We start from the raw sequence: 21,996 nt of genomic DNA, 5'->3' as shown, positions 1-21,996 counted from the left end.
TCGAAAGCAAGGAGCTGTCAAGTTTGTCGTCAGGTTGGAAGAGGGAAGAAGGGAGGAAGCATCGCCACAAATTTGGCGGTTCTATGAACTGCGATCTAACTAAGCGCAGTACTCGAGGTGAGATGACTAGTTAGAAGTGTTTCTACACATACGGTGTTTCCCTGCAAAGGTCATTGTCCTTACATGATTATTTTACAGTGTGTAGCTTCTCGTGCAAGGAATTGTTCAAATTTCTCTGACATGTCCTAGAGGTTTTGAAGGCGGGTTCACGAAACCTTGAAAATTTTTTACAAAGGGCCTCTCATTAAGCTTATTTTCGGGTTATTTATAATGCAAGGGAATAGAGTTTGCAGTCAAAATCAGGATCAACAATTCATTGCTTTTTGATTTAAATTTTGTGAGCAAGAATACAGATCATCTCATCTAGTCAACATATCTGGATTTCTCGAAGGCGTACATGTATGTGCAGACAGATATAAAGTTTATGCATGCACTCCCAAGGTGTTCTATATTGAGTCTGCGGTTCCGTTCTTGAAATCGTGAGATAAAAATACCCCACGTTTTCAGGCAACTTGCATCAGTCAGTTAATTTTGCTATTCGCTAAGTAAAAATTCAATTTCTTCGTATTCAATTTACCGGGCCTACGTTTACGATAAATTATGCATGCATCCAGTGATTTGTGTAAATCAAGGCTTTTTTGTTTGGATTCCTGGGTGAATAGGTGGTAGCCACAAATATGTAACTAATAACTATAACTAATGTTTTTTTTTCCTCCGAGAGGGTAAGATAAGTTAGTTCTTGTACACTTAAAGTTTTTAAGATGTAAACAATGTAACAATTTAAGTTGCAGACTATGAACCACTACAGAAACTTGACTTTGTTGCGTTAAAAACTGTGAAAATCCAATCAAATCCAAATTGCTTCATTTAATTAGTTGGGCAAATATGTGAAGTAGTGTTTGAGTTATTTGTGTAGGTCACCTCATATGTTATGTATCAGAGCATTTTATAAAGATTTATGAATTATAATGTAGGGAAGTCAACATTTGAAAAGAGCTTTAAAAATACTGCAATGTAGAGAGTGAGATTTTGCAACAGGTACTGAATCGATAGTATTAACTTGTTTTTGAATTTCATTTATCTCTACCTCATCCTCTCTGCATAGCAGTAACATCATTTTAGGATAAACCTGGCACTATCCATGTTCACTTAATTTTTTCACTAGTTCAGTCTATATATCATGGACTATATGCACTTGTAGGTCCTAGGGGACAAAGAATTCGTTTTACGTGTTCATGGTACTTGAAAATCATATTTCACTGTTAGAGTGTTCTCTTTTCATGAGGGCATTTGTTTTCTGGTTACGGTGTTTTTGTATAGGCAGTCAATGCCCCACAATTAGTTTTGATTTATTTGAAGGAACTTAATATTGTAATTTAACCTTGCTAAAAGCAAGGTTTTTTCTTAAATATGGGTTCGATATGATGCATGTCAGTAATTACTCTACAAAATGTGGAAAACAAAATTTTGCAGAAGAATAATTTTTGCAATACCTTAATATCAGAGAGTACAGCGTAACAATAAGATATATTTTTCAGGTTGTACACATGAGATTGAGTGGTCATTACACATTCATGTGATACATTATGGGGAATTCATCTTCTTCCTCATCATCGTCCACTCCTAAGCATGCCTGTCAAGTGGTGATAGTAGGTGGCGGTTATGGTGGCATCCAACTCGCTGTACAACTTGACAGCTACTGCAAAGTCATTCTCATCGACCCTAAGGATGCTTTCCATCACAATGTGGGAGCTCTCCGAGCTATTGTTGAGCCGGCATTTATCAAAAAGACTCTAATTCCTTATGAGGAGACACTCAAGCATGGCTCATTTGTGAAGGATCGAGTGGTGAGTTGCAATATTTCCAGAAAGACGGTGACACTTGCTGGTGGTGAAGAAATCAGCTATGACTATCTTGTGTTTGCTTGCGGTTCATCCGTACCATTTCCAGGTAAGCTACATTGTAGCAAGTGGTCACATACAACTGTACACATTGTAATTGTGTCTCCAATTAGCTGCTGATTTGCCAAAACACTAAATAACTGTAATATTTTGGATAGATAAATTGAGATTGATTGATTTTTTTTAAAGGAATCAGCTGTGTAGTGTATATTCAGTGTTGTCACAGGTCAGGAAATGGCCAGGGAAAAAAGAAATTAATCGTTAAGGTCGGGGAAAAGTCAGGAAATAAATCATTTTGAGTCAAGGAAAATAGACATTTTGAAGAAAAGTCAGGGAAAATGGAAATAATTTAGCATGGCTGATTTAATACGGTTGAAGGGTGGAAGAAACATTTGAGGTCACCGTGAACTCAACGATATTTTTACGTAATGAAAACGGAAAATCTGTTGATTACTTATCAGTCTTTATGAATGAGTGGAATAGTCTCCTCCGCAGCCATTATTAGGGTAGTCACGCAATGCTACTCCCCCACTAACGGCTACTTAAACTGGAACCCCATTTGTTTCCGCGGATTAGCCAATCACAACATATTCCCTCCATATTCCTGAGGCAGTCGCGTGAAGACTAATTGTCCAATCACAACTCATGTTCTATCGGCTACTGATGGTGAAACCAACATGGCGTCGCTCAAAGAAGCCTTTATTTTGGTGTCTTCCAAGTTCAAAATCCCCACTTTAAATCATCATCAGAAGTTGGCAATTGAAAAAATAGTTTCAAATAGGAAAGCTGTTTTTGTGACCCTGCCTACAGGCTTTGGCAAATCTCTTATTTATCAAGCTCGCCCACTTGTGTTGTTGTAGTGGTTGACAATTCATTTTTGCTCCCGCGATTTGCGATGGAACGCCATGAGCCAAGGCCTTTCCAACGGACTGAGAAGCCGATGATAAAGTTTTGTTCACATTTTTACTTGGATACTTAAAGGACACTTTGACTTGACTCGTATCATGAGAGCCATGGCCAGAAATCGGCGTCGATGTCAACATTGGAAGGGGAGAACTTCCATTCAGTTGTGCATTTGAAAAAGCGCATAAGGCCAGACCAAAGGGATGACTTTGAATCAGTGATTAGCAGGAACCCAGCAGCGTTCTGTCAGCAGAAATTGGTGTTCCCAACGCATCCGAATCTTCGTGAATGAGAGAAGAAGTACAAGTGGTATCGGCAAATCGCAGCGATTTAGATGCTTTTCTTCAAGGTGATGAAGTTGATGTATTTTTGGCACCTCTGTCGGCATTCTCATCTGGATGTAGTAGGCATTTTGCGCGGAGATTTTCTCTTGCCTTGAAGACTTCTTCGATTTCTTTCTTTAGCTCTTCAACTTAACCGATGCCCAATTAAATTTTATCAAACGCTGGTAGCATTTGTCTCTACAGACGAACAGTTCGCTGTTTTCTGGGTAGCGACTCACATCCACCGATAGTGAGGATCGGATGACTTCAGCAATGTCGACTGAACTCTTACCGAAAATGAAGATTTTGTTATTCTTGAGGGAAGCCGACGAACAAATGAAGCACCTAGAGCTGCTTTCGACTATTTTCTTCGGAGTTAGATCCATAGGAAATCTTTGGGACGTCTCGCAACATCTTGCGAAGAAGGCGATGAGTTTACGCGGGAAACTGACGTCATTGACAAACTACTGATACGTGATTGGTTTCAGAGGTAACAATGGGCAACGCGTCATTGGTGCATTCTGTAATTTTCACATGAACTCCAAACAAAGGGAAACAAATGGGGTTCGGATTTAAGCAGCTGTTAGTGGGGGAGAAGCGTTGCGTGACAACCCTAATAACGGCTGCGGAGGAGACTATGAGTGAAAAGGACAGTTGTACATGTAAGTTGAGGCTGGAAGCCCTTGCCAGATCTGACATTTGGTATTTATTTGGTCAGGGAAATATTACATGTAATTTTATCAGGGTAAAGTCAGGGAATTTTGTAAAGTGATGTTTGTGGCAATCATGATATAATTGCAAATACTGTATGTTTGTGAACCTTACACTTATCATTATTCTGTGATTTCCTTTGTAGGTAAAGTACCTCTAGGAACAAGCATGAGAGATGCTGAAAAACTCTATAGTGAATGTGCTGACCAGGTATAGATAATCATTATTCCTAATAATGATAGCTATGTGTAACTACAGTGGAAGCCCAACCACCGCTTTGTTTTGCTCATATCAGCAGTGCTTCACTGTATACATGTATACAGCATTTTCTGAATCTCAAGAGAGACGTAGTGGTAACTGGTAACTACTATACAATCATGTATGAGAGCTTTTCACCTAGACTTGTAATCCAGCCATCCATGTTTAACCCCTGGTTGGGGTCTAAATAAAGTCGTGTTTTGTTCTCAAGCAGGAGACCTTTTAAGATCTTAGACTCTCTTCACTTAGGTATAGAATGTAAACAGATACCAGCAATGAATTGCCAGTGGCGTGGGGGGGGGGGGGGGGGGGGACCCTATGAAGGATCAGCTCCCCACCTACATGTGGGGTACAATGGAAATAAATGTACATGCACCCCTATGGTATCAGAGATACATGTAAACATTGTCTGATGGGGTACTACAGTAGGCTCAAATGCAGAGTGATTTTAACTACAGGACTATGGAAATAGAGACTTTATACTCTGTATTGGTGCATGTACATACACTTTAAAAAGTGCTCATGGTACAAGTAAATGTAATGGGTCTAAAAGGGCCATCTCACTGAAAGTTCTTTGATCAACTTAAAACATGTCCTTGCATGATCATGTGACATACTTTTGATTATGTTTATATAAATTATATTTAGAAAATAGCCCAAAGAAAATATGCTATACTGATTGGTCTAAAATTTGATAGAAACACAGAACTAGCACAAGTTGTTGACGTAATGATGGCATGGGCAAAGAGAATTTCATTTTGATGGTCAAAGAAAACAACTTGGTTTTCTTTTTTTCATTGTGGATTTTTCTAAAAGAAATAGAAAACATGTTCTCTGTGTTTTTACCGAGTTATAGAAACAAGAATGGAAGTTTGGGAGAACACGAAAAAGCTGTGGAAACACTCACAGGTCGGCTCGTGTTCCCACAGCATTTCTCGTTCTCCCAAACTTTCACTCATGTTTCTATAACTTGATAGAAACATGGAACAATAATTGTCATGTTTTCTAGTTCTTAAATATTGTGTAGTTCAAGAAAATATCCCTACCTCCTCCCATGGGAGATTTTGTGTAAAAACCTTAATATGATTTTTTTTTTATTTCAGGTGGCGAAAAGTAACAGAATCGTTGTCATTGGTGGCGGTGCTGTAGGGGTGGAGTTGGTTGGTGAACTAGCCTCTGATTACCCAAACAAAAAAGTCACCCTAATGCACAATAGGGAACAAATCTTGGACGACAGATTGTCACAGAAATTAATTAAAAAGATACAAGATGGACTAAAGGCCCTTAAGGTTGAGACAGTTCTTGGAGAACGTGTTGGCTTGGATGACTTGGATGTAAGTACAGTGTAAAGAAAATATATATTAACAAACCAAGTGGACATTATATTCAGAATAATGATGTTGTTGGTACTCTTGGCATAAATGGCTATAAAAATTTGTGTAGCATTTTATGAACTTACATGTGCTGTAGATTCAGTCGTTAGCAAATCAGATTAAAGTTTCTGATATAACCCGTATACTGTAAATGCCAATCGATAAGCTGCACTCGCAGATAAGCTGCACCCAGAGTTTAGCAACTCAGTAATTTCTGAACACTTTATAATAGGATTATGGAGATACTCTTAGTCGCATCATATCAGAGAAAACAGAGTTTATTGCTGGTGCCAGTGATTTATCATCTGACTCTGCTGAACCCTGTGATTGGACCTGTATACTAGAAATGGATCCAGGATCTCTGTTAGAAAGTGCTGTAAGAATGAGGTCTGAGGTGTAAGCCTCAAACATGGCCAAGAGGTTTCTGAGGTGTGCTTCTGCACAAACAGGTTCTCTGTGCAGTGGGGTGGGTGAAAACTTCCTTCGCCCTCTCCCTGGATCTGCCTGTACTTTTTTCATTTCAAAACAAAAGCAGATATTGCCAGAAGTCGAGATTAAAAGGAGGAAAACGCCTTTCATCAATAGTTCCTCGTAAAATTGTTCTGTATTTTGTTGCCAGTTTGATTCAGAAAAGCCGTGGATCACTGGGCCAGTGACGCTGACTACAGACCAAGGGACTAGTGTTGAAACAGACATGGTGTTCCGCTGTACAGGTCTGAAGGTCAACTCTATTGCTTATCAATCCAAGCTCTCAGACAAGATGGAAAAGAATGGAAGTCTAAAAGTTGACCGATACTTACAAGTAGAAGAAATAAAAGATGTATTTGCCATTGGGGACTGCAACAATACTCTTGTGTTAAAATTGGCTTACATTGCTGGGATGCAGGCGGGTGAGTTAATTCTGCTTAGTGATGACACAATGGTTTTATAAAAAGGGAGCAAGAAAGTGAAAAGTAGGTTAAATGGAAGTGCAGTTTGTGATTTATGTTTACAACTGAATTCTCTGTAATGTTTACAAAACTAAAAGTCTATAATTTTTTTCAATTTGAACCTTTAAAACATCCTGAGCTCATTGATATGTCACAAAATAATGTTTTGAAGAGCTTAATTTGCAATTTTTATTAATAAAACAAATATCTATAACTTGGCCACTGGAAACAAACACTGGTAAAAATAATGTAACTGAACATAACTTGGCTAAAAATCCAATTTAACTACTCCAAGGATTTGAGCTCAGGACTACCATACCAACACCAACTTGTGGTCGGATGGAGATTTCAAGTCTGGCGCTCTAACCTCCCGGTTAGAAGTTGACTTTATAGAAATGTATGTTTGGTGGTATTTGGCTCAAAATTTGCCAGAGCAGTTTGATTTTATTTCAATGGCTTATTCACTATCATAATCTGAAAAAAAACTTCAATGCTAAATCTGCATTCTTTATTGACCGTTAGAAAAGAGCTCAAAGAAAATATGCATACTGATTGGTTTAAGTTTGTGTTTCTATTAAACAATTAGATTATGAGCTCGAGGTTTCTATTACACAATAGTTGACAAGGGGACAGCCCGAGGCAACTATCACACATAGAAATTGAGAGTGAATAATCTAATTGTTTTAGTATAAATCAACTAGTCATTCAAAACTTTATCAAAATCCTCTTCACATACACTTCAAAAACACCAAGAAGTGGCCGCTATTTTGTTAACAAGGGCACACTGCTACGTTACAGGGCTCAGAAAAAAACCCTGTCCGCTTATCCAGGACAAGTACAATTTTCTCTCGGGCAAGTAACTTTCCCTCCTCACTTGCCCCATGGGCAAGAACCCAGGCAAGCCGTCCACCAACTACCAGTAAATGTTTGATAACGACTTTGTAACGACTAAATTTTTGGCACATGGAAAGTGTTTAGATGGGTCTTGACAAAAATTACAAGTCATAGCATTGTTTTGGTTATTGCATGGCACATGTTCACAGTTCAGACGTGGTTACCTAGCATATGATCAAAATCTGCCCTGATCAAAGTTCTTTCCACGACTAAAAGTAACTGTGACCAGCACGAAAATGCTCTGTTTATTTCTTAAAATTTCAGCAGTATTTTGCCGTTTTTTTTTGTGAGCATTTACCAGTTTGACAGTAAAAGAACAAACTTGACATAGTTGTGTCACTGACCGCTGTAGAAGCTGTACCTGAGAAGAAGCCGTATATTTCTACTGCAAAACGAATCCCTCACCAGCTACCAAAAATCTCCCTCATGATCTTTCGCAAAAGATACAAGTTTTCTAACAGAAATATAAGCTTACTTAAGGCACTGCCATCGACTATTAAAAAAACATAGGCACGCAAGGCGTGCAAGAGTTATTTTTTTGTGTGAAGTGTTGGAGATAGAAGCATTCATGGTACAGTAATGATTTGGTTAATTTGACAAGGTTTTTTTGGTTGCGATGTTACATCGGTCATGGTAAGATCGCTAAATAGTAAGCCATAAAATGTTTGACTGAACAAACTACAGTAATCTGACATGTCTCCAGATTAATGTAGATACCATATTATTTTCTAACAGGCAATTTGATTCGTTCTTTGATACAACCCGCACTGTGATTGGTGTGAACACGCACATGCATAACTCCCTCACTCATCGATCACATAACCCTTCCAACCCCCAAGAGGAATTTTTGCTCAAAAATACTCAACTTAATTTAGAGACTTTTTCGCATTTTATACGAGTCGTAAGTTTACCTTTTTACACAACACAACACAACACAACTTCACCGAAAATAGAAAGAAAGAGAAAAAAACCTCTGACACGTTGAAAGTCTGATTTAATTAAATTGCACTTTAACTTGGTGCCACGCAGTCTTCAAAGAACATTTGAACAGTTTTCATACTTTTTACCTTTAAAAATATCGGACTGAAATGAATGTCATCAAATTAAACTATTAAACTGCTACTGCAGAGACGTAAAAACCTTCCAGAAATGAAAGCTTCTTTTTTGTTTAATATCCTGGAAACAATAGCCGATAACTTGTCAGCTCTAATTGAATTTACTCCCATATAAAAAACAAAAGTGTTAAGTTACCATTTGTTACTAAAGATAGCAAACATCTCGAGGGAAAGAGTGGTGACGATTCGTGAAAAACAAGAGTGTCAAATTACACTTTGTAACTAAAAAACAAAAATATCTTGTTATATTTGCATGCAACAAGAAGAAAACAATCGTTACCCGCACTTACTATTGTAAACGTTAAAACTGTTTCAAATCTAAAGTCTCGTACCCTCTAAAACATGTCCTAAGAACTAGACGCGACGATTCGTGACCTCTAATTGAATTTACTCCTTGTGAAAAACAAAAGTATCAAGTTACCTTTGTAACTAAAAATAAAAATATCTCGTTGCATTTGCATACTACTAACTCACGAACAGTTTCACACCTCAAGGCTCATCTCGTTCATTAACTAAAATTCTCAGCCTAACCCACAGAAAATGTCGAAGTAAACCCAATATATGAATACTTCCTCCTCTTTCATAAAAGAATGAATACGGCCGTTCTGAACTCTATCGGGATCAAATCTTCTCACATACCATTTACCTTTACAATAAGAAATTTGATTGGCTGTTTATAGTAGATCCAATCTGATTGGTGTGACATACATACATCTCTCACTCACTCACTCACTCACTCACTCACCCATTGACCCGTCCATAACATACCCAACGCGCCGACTAAGAGGTATTTTTTTTACAAAAAAATAACTCAAAAATTGATTAGCAGTCATCACAAAATTTGACCGAAAATAGTTTTTCATTCAAACGCAGACGTTTTCACTCAACTGAAACTATGTATTTATCAACCACCTAAAAGAAAAAACATACGCACTTGCCAGCTTTACAAAATCAGCACGGTGCCTGTTTCAGAACTGAAGAGGGGGAACAAATTATTTTTTTTTTACTACTTGTTTTTAATTTTATGCGCTTCCCTACAAAATGATTTTTTTGGAGTTAGGCGAGATGCGGTTTAATGTTCAAGGAGTGGCACACAACCCAGTTCCACAGATGGAAAACATTGATTCAAGGTTTTTTTTAAGATACCCACAATTCAGGAAATGGTAAATGAAACAGATCAAAACTAAGAAGATTACAAGCAAGTCAGACAAGTTATTACATTCGAACATGCCAATGAATAACTTCCATTTCTGGTTTCATGAATTATTAAGGACTTTGAGAACTTGGGCAAGTGAGGAAGTGCCCTGGGCAAGCAGTATTTGAGAGTTACTTGCCCATGGGGCAAGCTGGAATTCAAATATTTTTTGAGCCCTGCGTTACTCACTGTCTATCACAGAATAGATGGTGAGTAGGGTGGCCAATCAGAGAACGGCATTCGCGATAGAACGCTAGTAGATTTATACCAAAACTTGATAGAAACACAGAACTACCACGAGCTGTTGACATAATGATGGCTCAAGCAGAGAGAATTTACATTTGTGGAATTTACATTTGTTGACCACTCATGGAATTTTCTGTACAACGTGAAAAAGTTGTAGAAACGCTCACCAGTGGGCTCGTGTTCCCACAACTTTTCTTGTTCACTCAAAGTGAAACCACTCATGTTTCTATTTCACAATTAGATTATGAGCTCAAGATTTCTATCGCACATAGAAATCAAGAGCTGTAAAAACACTTGTGCCTCAGCTCTTGTTCCCACAAAATTTCTGGTTCTCTGAAACTTCCGCTCGTATTTGATAGTTGATGAGAGCACAGCCCGAGTCAAGTATCACGCATAGAAATCAAGAGCAAATAATCTAATTGTTATAGTATAAATCTACTAGTCGTTCAAAAATTTAATCTAAATCTTCTTCAAAGACACTTTGAAAGCACAAAGAAGTGGCCCCCAGCACACCCTGCTAGGTCACTAACTATCTACAACAGAATAGAACATGAATAGCATAACCAATCAGAGAACAGCATTTGTGATAGAACACTAGTAGATTTATACTAAATCTTGATAGAAACACAGAACATGTTTTCTGTTTCTTAAATATTGTTTTGAGAAGCCTCAGCTTGCTGTTTCTGTCAGGCTACAAAAAACTGGCTCTAACTTGTTTGATGTCAACTGTGCTTTCTTTTTGAGAAGTACAAAGTTTTATAATTAATACTAATCGCTTTTTGGTGGCCACTGTTTGATAGTTGAAATAATATGCAACTCGTTCTTTTCAGTGCAGTTTCTGGGTGTTGTTTGTGTGTTTTTTTTGTGTGAGCCTGAATAAATAAAGTAAAAATTGCAGTTATGTTGTACATGTATAATCCGCCTTGATAAATAAAGGAAAAATAATATTGTTATATTGTACATGTGTTATTCCCCTTGATAAGCCCCTATGTGCCTTTGGGGGAAACAATGATATATGTGTAAATAAATAAACAAATTCTGATGAGCATCACTTTTGTGCTTTTTCCACAGATGTAGTTGCAGAAAATATCAAAAGACTAAATGAAAACAAAAGTCTTAAAGAATACAAGCCAGGTAATATGGCCATGGTGATTCCTCTTGGAAGAAATGGTGGAGCGTCACAATTGCCAAATGGAATGGTGGCTGGTAGTTTCTTAACCAAAACCATCAAGGGAAAAGATATGTTGACTTCAAGATACTGGAAACTGATGAAACAGAAAGTGCCATCCAATTGAATGGCTTGAACTTGAAAAGAAACATTAGAATTTGTCAGTAGTCAGTGGCTTCTGACAGTACAAACAACTGTTTTTCTGTTGAACACAACTTGCGTTTCATCATTACTCTCCCGGAATGAGTAACAGTGTCTTGTGCAAATCATACATAGACTGTCAGCACTTTCAATATTAATTGTCAGACCACTTTAGGATAAGCTCAAGAGGAAATGACTGTAGGATTGCTTTTTTAGACTGATTTACTTTCTTTCAGTCACATCAGTTCAACATGTAAATAGTGGATTCAACTGGAACTTTGATTTTACTGCTCTAAGTACTTGTAAATGAATTTCAATTATTTATTTAAGTCAACCTATTTATTTTATTTGGCTTTAAACGTGTTTTAAACTAGTCAGACACATAAAAGGACATCTAATTAAGTGACTTCATTGAACTCCCGGTTTTGGGGGGGGTACTCCCTTTTATGAGCTATGTAGGTATGTGCGGCCCGAAAGGGAATGGTTTTTCAGCCATTTTGGTTATAAATAGGGTATGGATTTTAGCCTATTTTGGCCATTTTGTTCATAAATAGGGTATGGTTTTTGCACTCTAGCCTTGATATGGGTATGTTTTTAAGAAAGCCACTTTTTCATCATAATCAAATTAGCAAGAGCCCTGCACAAATTATGTTTATAGTAATTTAACATTGGTCTGAACTAGGGACCTTATTGTAACGCAGGTCTGAAACAGGGTTTTAATTAAATGGCTAGGTCATAAATAGGGTATTGAATATTTGGTCAGGTCATAAATAGGGTAGGAATATTGCAGATTTTGGTCATAAATAGGGTAAAGGTTTTGAGAAGCGGACTGCACCCCCCCCCACCCAACTTTCTGGGAATACCCCCGTCCCCCACCCCCAGGATTTGACTGTGCTCTTCTTCAAAAACATTGTGACTTTACTCATAATTGGTCTCCATCAGTCAGTGTCGACTACGGATTATGCACGGCGCAACTTCAAGCAGAAAAAGTCATTGCAATAAAACTTTTGCCCATGTGTGTAATCCCTCATATTTGCCTTCAAAATGTAGGTCTTTTAATTCCAAATGCCCATCTATTTCTGTGGTCTACACTCTCAGACCATAGAATTGATAAAAAATGTTCAAAGCTTAGCAGTAAAACAACTTGCCTATCTTCTGTGGCTTGTGGTTCCACTTGAGTTTTGAACATTTACAGCACTGCAAAAAGGGATAAGCCCATAAAAAAAATGTGATAGATTTGTTAATTGACCACGACACCAAACTTTTCAACTCACAAACATTTATTTTGAACAGGACAAATCAGGAGCTTAGCTCCACTTATTTACATTGTTGTTAGATAATACTGCATGTAGCTTAACCTCATCTAGTTACTTTGAGAAACAAAAAGTTCATTTTGTTACTGAAAGTTCATCATTCTTCAGTGGTGTAACGATACAGCTAAAATATATAATATTTACAAGTATATTGATTCAAGAAGACTTACATGTACTTGTCCATCTAGAACATTATTTTGGCAATGTGAAGCAAATCAGCTAGCATTAAGAGAACATCATGTGTTAAGACTTTTTTATCAAAATAGTTAGAGAGGCTATGAAGGGACAGCTTTGCCCCACCGGTTCTCACGCCTCCTGTGTTTAAGTCAGTAAATCAGAGTTTAATCCACTGACCTGAGTTCATTCGTCAGACAGTGTGTTCCCTTATCTAATATTAATAATTAGAGTAATCTTTTTACATTTGTCTTAAATTCAGTTGATCCTCACATCAAGCACATCTAAAAAAATCTTAATAGAAAGAGATTGGCTTTAAATTATGAACTAAGCTGCACTATCTTAATAAAAGGCTGGACCATGAGAAATAAAGGGAGGACAAGTGTCAGGAAAAGTAATCTACAAAAATGTATACTTTATACCGTTGCAAGCAAACTGGATCATAATAAATTTATTAGATTTACTTCTAAGAAGTAAAACATTCATTTATAGATTCACCGAATTTATCCCTTCCCTCGATTTTCAATGGTCCAGCCATTTTGTGTTTTTAAGCAAGTCGTTTCTTTTTCAACTCACGAGGAGGACCTCTTAGGAAACACAACAATCTTTTGATTGGTTAATTTCGATCCTAATCTCGGCCAAAATGTCGCCACCTGTTGTTTTTCATTCAGTTTACGAGTTTCCCGCCTTTGGGAAAGGTCGGTAAATTTATGTTCCCTCTTTCAGCTTGCTTATCCGATGCTGTTGAAAAGAATGTTCAAAAGTTAAAGAAGCTGTGTCCACTTGAGGTCCTCTGAGTTGCTTTTGTTTTCAACATGATGTACGAAGCTGAACTGAAGCAGATTCAAACTCAAGAAGTGGATTCGTAAAAAACCGTCGAGGAAACAGCTAAGACACCATTTTGTTTCAAGGTTAAGTTCACGTTTCTTCCTGTGTATATTTTACCTTGAATATAAGCTTCTCATTAAAGTGTTTAGCCTGAAACATTTGTGTTGTTTTCAAGCTGAGTTACATGTATTCTTTAATTATTTTTCAAAAACTCCGTAAAACTACATCTCGCGTACGCAAGATGCTTCCTGATGATATGTAAAGAATATCAAATTATAGCAGAATTTAAGCTCATAAACAAAACTACATCTTACCACAGGCATCTTCACTTCATTTGAGTTTGGAATCTAGTCATTTATCATTATTCGTATCCTGAGTCACTGCGATGAAAAAGTGTTTTACATGTTTTAAAGCTAAAGTTGTTTTTTTACGGAGTCTGTTTTTTTGCCTTCTGCAGTCGGCACACAACAACAACAATCCTAGCAGTTCGTCTAAGCTAGTCGATTAAGTTTGTTGAAAGACAATGGCAATCATTTCTAAACAATTTAAATGAAGACCGTGCAATTGGGATTAGCCTGTTTAATTTGCTGTCTAGCTTCACCTGTTATGTTATTGAACTGGAGCCTTAAGGTGCGTAATTTATTGTTATTTACAAGAGCATTACTCAACTGCTTTACACCTTCATCTGTTATGTTATTGTGCCTGAGGTTTAAGCTGCTTAATTTACAATTATTATTTACAAGAGCATTACTCAACTTCTTTACACCTTCATCTGTTATGTTATTTGCCGCGAGGTTTAAGCTGCTTAATTTACAATTATTATTTACAAGCGCATTACTCAACTTCTTTACACCTTCATCTGTTATGTTATTTGCCTCGAGGTTTAAGCTGCTTAATTTACAATTATTATTTACAAGAGCATTACTCAACTTCTTTACACCTTCATCTGTTATGTTATTGTCCCTGAGGTTTAAGCTGCTTAATTTACAATTATTATTTACAAGCGCATTACTCAACTTCTTTACACCTTCATCTGTTATGTTATTGTCCCTGAGGTTTAAGCTGCTTAATTTACAATTATTATTTACAAGAGCATTACTCAACTGCTTTACACCTTCATCTGTTATGTTATTGTCCCCGAGGTTTAAGCTGCTTAATTGACAATTATTATTTACAAGAGCATTACTCAACTGCTTTACACCTTCATCTGTTATGTTATTGTCCCTGAGGTTTAAGCTGCTTAATTGACAATTATTATTTGCAAGAGCATTACTCAACTGCTTTACACCTTCATCTGTTATGTTATTGTCCCTGAGGTTTAAGCTGCTTAATTGACAATTATTTACAAGAGCATTACTCAACTGCTTTACACCTTCATCTGTTATGTTATTGTCCCTGAGGTTTAAGCTGCTTAATTTACAATGCCTATTGTCAAACAACTTTACAATCTCTACACAACCCAACGAGCCAATGTTGTTACGGGACAAATCTATGAGCGAAATTTGTTGACAGGTTTTAAGAACATGAACCACTGCTGTACAGTCAGCAGGTGCGAGGCGACAAAAACTAAAATTTACAGCATTAAAGCCAATCTCTTCTAATTTACTTTGAACAACTGAACCTGATTCATTGTTTTCATATATGCACTTCATTAATGTCACCGCTAAATGTTTTTCGTGGAAAGTCGGCCAACAGGTAACTGTGCGTCGCTCCCCTGAATCGTCTCGCATCAGCTCGCTTTCATCTTCCTCGACTGTTGTCTTGGGAAGAAGCTCGGTAAATATGTCGATAGATGGCTTATCTCCATCACCAAGCAGACCAGCCACGAACTGCATTACCATTTGCCATTCACCTTTATTGATGTGGTCAGCAACGAATCTTCTTAATTCTGCTTCTTTCATGGTATCAACAACATGCTTTGCTGCGAGGAATTCCTGTATGGTTAAATGAAGGAAACAGAATTGAGCTTCGTATTTGAATGAGTCAGTCTGAAGATCTGGTAGGCGATGAAAGAGCGCACTTTGAACTACATCCTTGCTGACTTCGTTTGCACCAAAGACAAGTTTTCTCTCTCTTATGCCATCGAAAGCAATTTTCGACAGTGGCTTGAATTCAGGAGGCCAATCTTTTGATTCAATGTCTTCCCGATGGAGGCGTTTGTCACGATACGGCTCATTGTGTCTGAAGAAAAATAGTTTTGTTGCTATCTGGTAAATGCGTGTCAGCTTTTCTGGAAGACCAGTTGAAAGAGTTTTGTAATTTAGAACTTCCAGCAAGCATGAACAAACAATGAAGAGGTTGACAGGGATATAGCATAACGTGAAAATGTTCATATTAGTGCTGATGTGCTGCCATATTTTTTTTCCTGTGTCATTCTCCGCTGCATTTTTCGTAAAGTTGTTAACGTATTCTTCAACTTGTTCGGATGCGAAGCCAAGAATTTCAAATGTTCTGCGGAAAGGAAAATGTTTTACGTCTGAAACGGCAGTGGGTCTTGTAGTTGTTAAAACAGTGGCTCCGCGGAGAAGATGTCCTTTCACTATGTTGTAAAGGAGGGCAGAGAGAGGCATTCGTTGTTCCTCACTCATGCTAACGGGCTGGTTATCGCGGAAACTTGAAATATATGCAGACTCGTCCAAGCCGTCAAACAGGATAAGTAGTTTGCCGGGATTTTCAAGAATGTAACTCAAAACTTCATCATTGAGATATTCTGGCGGTGACAATTCTGCTGCTGAAAGCAGTTCACGAAGGCTGAGTTGTTCTACGGAGTTAAATTTCCTGAATTTCAGGAGGAGAGCAAAGTCAAAGTGCAGTTTAGCATTGAACAGGCGCTGGTTAGATGCCCATTCACGTAAAAATTTTGTACAGAACAATGTTTTGCCGATGCCGGGACGGCCAACAATGAGGACTTTTTCGTTTTTGACATCAACAACATCTCGTGTTTTCGGTAGAGAATTTCCTTTTGGTCTTGGGTAGACGTTAAGCTGTCGCTCTCTGTCGCCGGAGAAATCATATTGTGCCGTGTTTGTAATGAGAACCAAATTAGTATAAATACTATCAATCTTCAGATCTTCATTACGTGTTGGATCACCGTGATCTTTTTTAAACAGGGCCTCAAGATCTGTAGGTCTCTCCGTGAAGTGTCTGATACTTTCCTTCAGGCTGTCCATCAATGTGGATATTTTTGACGGTAATTGCTGTGGCTCCTCATCTTCAGATGTTTGAGAGTCTTCTTGTTGTAGTTCCTGATCTTCAGATTCTCGAGAATCTTCCTGTTGTTGTAGTTCCTGATCTACAGATTCTCGAGAGTCTTGTTCTTCTCGAGGGGGGAGATGATCTGCCAGAAACTGCGAATCTTCCAGGAATTTCTTTCCCTTTCTTGCTCGTGACAAGATGCAGATGATCTCAATCAGTATACTAAGCGCAAGAGCTCCATTTACGAAAGTGACAGCATGAATCCAGAAGGTTTTCCTCGTTGCTCGTTGATTGTGACACTCGTACATGGTGCTGTTCTGAATGTTGCTGGTTGATGACCCATTCGCCGCGTGACTGCCTCCTGCTATTTGGCAAAGAAAGTCGGAGGGGAAATTGGCAGGATAAAGAACTTGAGTCTGTAGGACTATAAAAACAATTCCCATAGCAAATCTGGTGGCAAGTTGACAAAGATACGCCACAAACAACCTGCGTTTTCGCTCAGATGGGTTGTCGTTGTTCTGTCTTTCGGCATCTCTTTCGCGATTAGCTGCCAGCAGCTGATCCACTCTTGACTTAACGCCTTGAGAGTAAATCACTCCAACAATTCCAATGAGAGAAAAATTCAAAATCACAAAGGCGTAAACAGGAACACCAGATTTGTTGTATTGTTTCTCGTACTGTTCAAAACACTGTCCTCGAACGAGGTCTATCTTTTCACTTTTCGCAGCACAGCGGAAATCAAACCTGGACTCACTGTTCTCCATTTCTGCAAAGATGCCGAGCAGGATTACTCCAAATAGGATCCAACAAATAACTGCTACGTAACTGATCCTGTTGAAGGTTTTAGGCTTCAGCAATTCCTTCAGCGATTCCATTTTGTGTGTGAAGTTTCTCGCTCACTTGATCTGTTGAAAAGTAACATTGATTAGAATGAGGCGTGGAAATACATGTAGATTGAACATAGGCACGCAAGTATTGGCTACAGAGCCCGATTCAACTAAACAATGGACATTATTTTCTGTCTGCTAAGCATTACAAGTTTCTCGAATGCTCTCGAAGGAAGCTAAAAACAAAACAGAAACAAGTTGTCAAGAAATGAATTTGAGGACTACGCGTAATAATACCGGCACTGCAGCAAAAAAAAAAAAAAAAAAAAGACTGCATGGTGTGGCAAAAGTTTTCAATAAATGGATGTTATTTTTCGATAGTTTTTGCTACTGAGATTTGAGACAGGAACACATGCAGAAGAAATAGTTATACAATGTTATAATAAATCCCTCTAGAAATACAAAGATAAATGGGTCAGCAAATACACACTCATTCCGGGCAATAAATTATTAAAAGATGCATTAATCTCTGACGAGGAAAATTATTTAAGTTAAGTAAGGTACCAAAGAAATCTAAATTGTTGCTTGAAAAGACAGTTTCAATATTTATCAGCCATGAAAATGGATGGAGTTTACGCATGAGTGCTAGCTAGCGCGAGGTAAAAATCTTAAAACAAATTGGAAAACACGTCTTTCTTCATGTTCTTCTTCAAGTTATGTGTTTATGAATAGGTGTTTCTTCATGTACAGTTCATCGGCTCGTGATCACTGAATTAACATAGACAGAAGTCGTTAGATTACATATCAAGATCTTTCGGCTTCTACCAATATGTTGCTTGACTCGTACTAAAAAATGCTAAAGTTTTTAGAGCGACAGATGGGTTTGAAACTCAGTTCTTTAGAAGTGTTCGAAAGTGATCTTCAGTGCAAAGCTCACAACAGTTCCTTCTATTCCTAGAAAAGTTGCGTTTATGAGCAAGCAGAAATAATGTGCCCCTCGGCTTTTGACTGCACAATTCAGAAGACGTCGCAACGGTTCATTTGCTCGACTCGAAAGAATGTATTCTTAAAATTTCTAACTTAAAAAGTTAAAGAGGGTTTTGCAACTCGGTTGTTGAAAGAAATCAAAAACGGGTAATAAATCTTGTTGCAGCTTTCCTCTTTTCGTAGAAAATTGCGTTCTGAGCAATGCGGAAACAAGAATGCAATAGACAAAAGAACTCATAGATAACACAACTGGCGTTGCTTGCACCAGAAAACTCCTTGAGGCAACAAACACATTTAATTGTTCACATGTTCCTAAACCGCAACGCTTCCTAAGCAAGAAATAGCTCGAAATCCCTATACTAAAACTCTATCAAGATTACTCTTGACGTTTAACGCAGAAAAAAAACAAACTTGAATTATCAGATGTCAAAGAAACGGCGGCAGCAGCTATGCAGTGACTGAGAAATTCACAATGAGAAAGGAGTTAGAGTGCACGAAGGACCGCCTGAGTCGAGAGGCGTAAAAAGGTCCTTAATGTCAACTAATGAATGGTTTGTTATTTGCTGTCTCCTTGGCAATTAGAAGTTTCTCGAACATTCTCAAAGAGAGCCGCAATTAAACAGGAACAAGTTGTCAAGAATTAAATTGGCATTTAATCATTTTTTACCTGTGGTGTAAAACAAAGCAAAGCCACTAAACCTGACCCCTGAGGTCTATAGACCGTAATAATAATACACTGCCATAAAAACGAATCGGGCGAACGTTTTTCGATACGGAGATGATATTGGTTTTCGATACCTTTGGCTACTGATATTTGAGACAGGAACACATGGAGAAGAAATAGTTAAACAATATTGTTAAAAAACCCTCCCAGAAATACAAACATAAACGGGACAGCAATGACACACTCATTCTGTTTACTTGTTAAGATATGAATTAATCTCTGACGAGGAAAAATAGTTCACTTAAAAAGGTTTCAAAAAATCTAATTTGTTGCTTGGAAAGATTTATCAGACATGAAAACGGATGGAGTTTACGCTTGAGTGCTAGCTAGCACGATTTTACAAGTTTGAAAACACGTCCTTCAAGTGTAAGCTAGAAAGAAACTTAAGAACTGAAAGAAACGTTGATAATCCAATGTTTTAACATCAGTACTTCATCAGCCACTATTTCGCAACTGTGTAACTGACGATTTAATTAGACGTGCTATATTAACTTTGTATTCATTAGATTGGTCGCGCCTATATTATCTATATTGGTTTTAAAATGAAGCATTTTGCCAACTCGCAAGAACTTTACGGTTGTGTCTGTTTGTATGGTAAAGAGCGTCTCAGTTCATGTGTTACAGGGACAAGACCAAAACTAAGGCCTAATATATTGTTATTCATACATAAAACTGCATTGATATTTCCACTAAACCGTTATCTTTCTCAGTATCAATTGCTCATGAATACGAAGCAGATTAATCATAATCATTAACAGTCAGTATGAATCGACCTACGTAGTTTTGCAGTAGTTTTCCTCACATACCGAAGAATTAGAGCACTCCTTCACGTTTCTATCATTCGACTAAAATCAAATCATGGAAATTTGTTGCAGTGATGGAATCATGCCTCCAGGGTCACTTGGTGGGAAAGAGAATCAATTTTGTGAAATAGCTTTTTCTCTGGCCAAAAATGTCAATTACACTGATGTTGATGCGGAGTAAACATAACGGTAAATGATTGGTGGTAAAGGAAAAACTGATAATCAACAAATAACGAGCTGTTTATGAATTGGTCTGTCTTCATGTTCAGTTTCCTCTGCTCGTGATCACCGAATTAATACAGAAGTCGTTAGAGTACATATCAAGATCTTTCGGCTTCTTCTTATGTATGAGCCAACAGAATTAAGGTGATTTCACGAAAAGTGAGTCGAGTCGAGTCGAGTCGACTTTGTGCGGCTCGAGAAGAGAGCTGAAGTTAAGTCTAGCTAACTTTGCTAACATTACCTCGAAGCCACAACTAGTGTTGTCGTTATGTTATTCATCACAAAAAAGGCGCACATACTCAATTTAAACCTTTACGTTTAAAAATACAAAGAAACTAACCTTCAATCAGAGAAGTCTAAGAACAGCAGACAGCAATACATCGGGTTGTTCAGGAGGAGTTCGAGTTCGGGTGCTTTCTTGTGAAAAGTACAATCTGAAGGAAATTGAGCCGACGGGTGTATATATATGGGCTGATGACGTTAGCTTAGAGAATTTTCTTGGCAACTAAGTGTTATGAAATGTTTTCTTAGTTACGCAGTAAGCTGCAAATAATCAGGTCAAGCAGAAACGAACCTTTTTTGTCCGTGAGGCGTGGCTCTTGTCTGTACACTTTCGGTTTCATGATGCCCTCCTGGTTTCGTGGAAAACATCAACTAAAGAACTCCGTTCATATCACAACAATATAAAACAAACGAAGACAACAACGTTCTTTAGAATTAGCCAAAGTGCAGTTAATTTTGTTGAACTAATAACCGCACTGCTCCTTTTAAAACCATAACAAACAATTAACATAACTTGTCTAATGTTTACGTAATTACTGTGGCGAATTCATTCATAACAACTGAAATGATAAGAAGCATTGGTGACGCCAGTGATGTATGAAATGATAGGCAGTGATGACATTAGCTCAGAGAATTGTCTTAGCAACTAACTGTTATGAAATGTTTTCTTAGTTACGCAGTAAGCCGCAAATAATCAGGTCAAGCAGAAACGAACCTTTTTGTTCGTGGGGCGTGGCTCTTGTCTTTACTCTTTCGGTTTCGTGATGTCCTCCTGGTTTCGTGCATGCAAAACATCAATTAAAGAACTCCGTTCATATCACAACAGTATAAAACAAACGGAAACAAAAAAGTTCTCTAGAATTAGCGGAAGAGAAGTTGAACTCCTTTCATTTGTTAAAGAATCGCACTGCTCCATTTAAAACCACAACAGAAAATCAACTTAAGTTGTCTACTGTTTACGTAAAAACTGTAGCGTGACTTCATTCACAGTAACAATTGAAATGATAAGAAGAATTGTTGACGCTAGTAATGTATGAACATGAACTTATTACGTTTAGCTTGCACCTGAAGAAGGTCGTGTGTTTTCATACTTGCTCTGATTACCAGCAAGAGAGGACGAAGGCTAAAAAGCTAAAAATAGACAAATGAAAAATCATCTGGCGTGATCTTCCTGGGAGACCCAGGGGCTCGGAGGGACTCCCATATCAAAAGAACGGGGCGCTCGTCGGAAATTTTGAAAGGAGTCCCTAAGGGGTACTAAGATCCTGTTTTGTGGGCGTGGCTTGAAATTTTTTTCACCCCTTAGAGGTACCAGGTCTAAAACAACACATTACCTCCTGTCAATGTTTTTCGTTTTAATACCCTAAAAGCTGCCGCAAACGCTCTCGCTGTGGAGCTTTTGAGGCTGACCAGTTTGAGAGGTA

At 37.9% G+C, this 21,996-nt stretch overlaps 2 protein-coding genes across 2 annotated transcripts; one reads left to right on the top strand and one right to left on the bottom strand.

Moving 5' to 3' along the window:
- Positions 1–8: 8 nt before the first annotated feature.
- On the top strand, positions 9–12,240 carry LOC110042220 (ferroptosis suppressor protein 1-like). The gene is made up of 6 exons (XM_089294721.1): positions 9–117; positions 1,599–2,010; positions 4,044–4,108; positions 5,260–5,490; positions 6,149–6,419; positions 10,980–12,240. The coding sequence occupies exons 2-6, from the start codon at positions 1,647–1,649 to the stop codon at positions 11,201–11,203; spliced, it is 1,155 nt and encodes a 384-aa protein (XP_089150847.1). The 5' UTR covers positions 9–117; positions 1,599–1,646; the 3' UTR covers positions 11,204–12,240.
- A 239-nt stretch (positions 12,241–12,479) lies between these two features.
- LOC110042219 (uncharacterized) lies at positions 12,480–20,948 on the bottom strand. The gene is made up of 2 exons (XM_020747568.2): positions 20,631–20,948; positions 12,480–17,632 (listed from the first exon to the last, which is right to left on the bottom strand). Exon 2 carries the CDS (start codon positions 17,600–17,602, stop codon positions 14,078–14,080), a length of 3,525 nt encoding a protein of 1,174 aa, XP_020603227.2. The 5' UTR covers positions 17,603–17,632; positions 20,631–20,948; the 3' UTR covers positions 12,480–14,077.
- Between the last annotated feature and the right edge of the window lie 1,048 nt (positions 20,949–21,996).

Source organism: Orbicella faveolata, unplaced genomic scaffold (assembly GCF_042242905.1).
Source record: "Orbicella faveolata isolate gen_17 unplaced genomic scaffold, um_ofav_v1 contig_25, whole genome shotgun sequence".
Classification (NCBI taxonomy): domain Eukaryota; kingdom Metazoa; phylum Cnidaria; class Anthozoa; order Scleractinia; family Merulinidae; genus Orbicella; species Orbicella faveolata.
The sequence above is the reverse complement of the archived record's forward strand: the minus strand, read 5'-3'. Positions and strand labels throughout refer to the sequence as shown.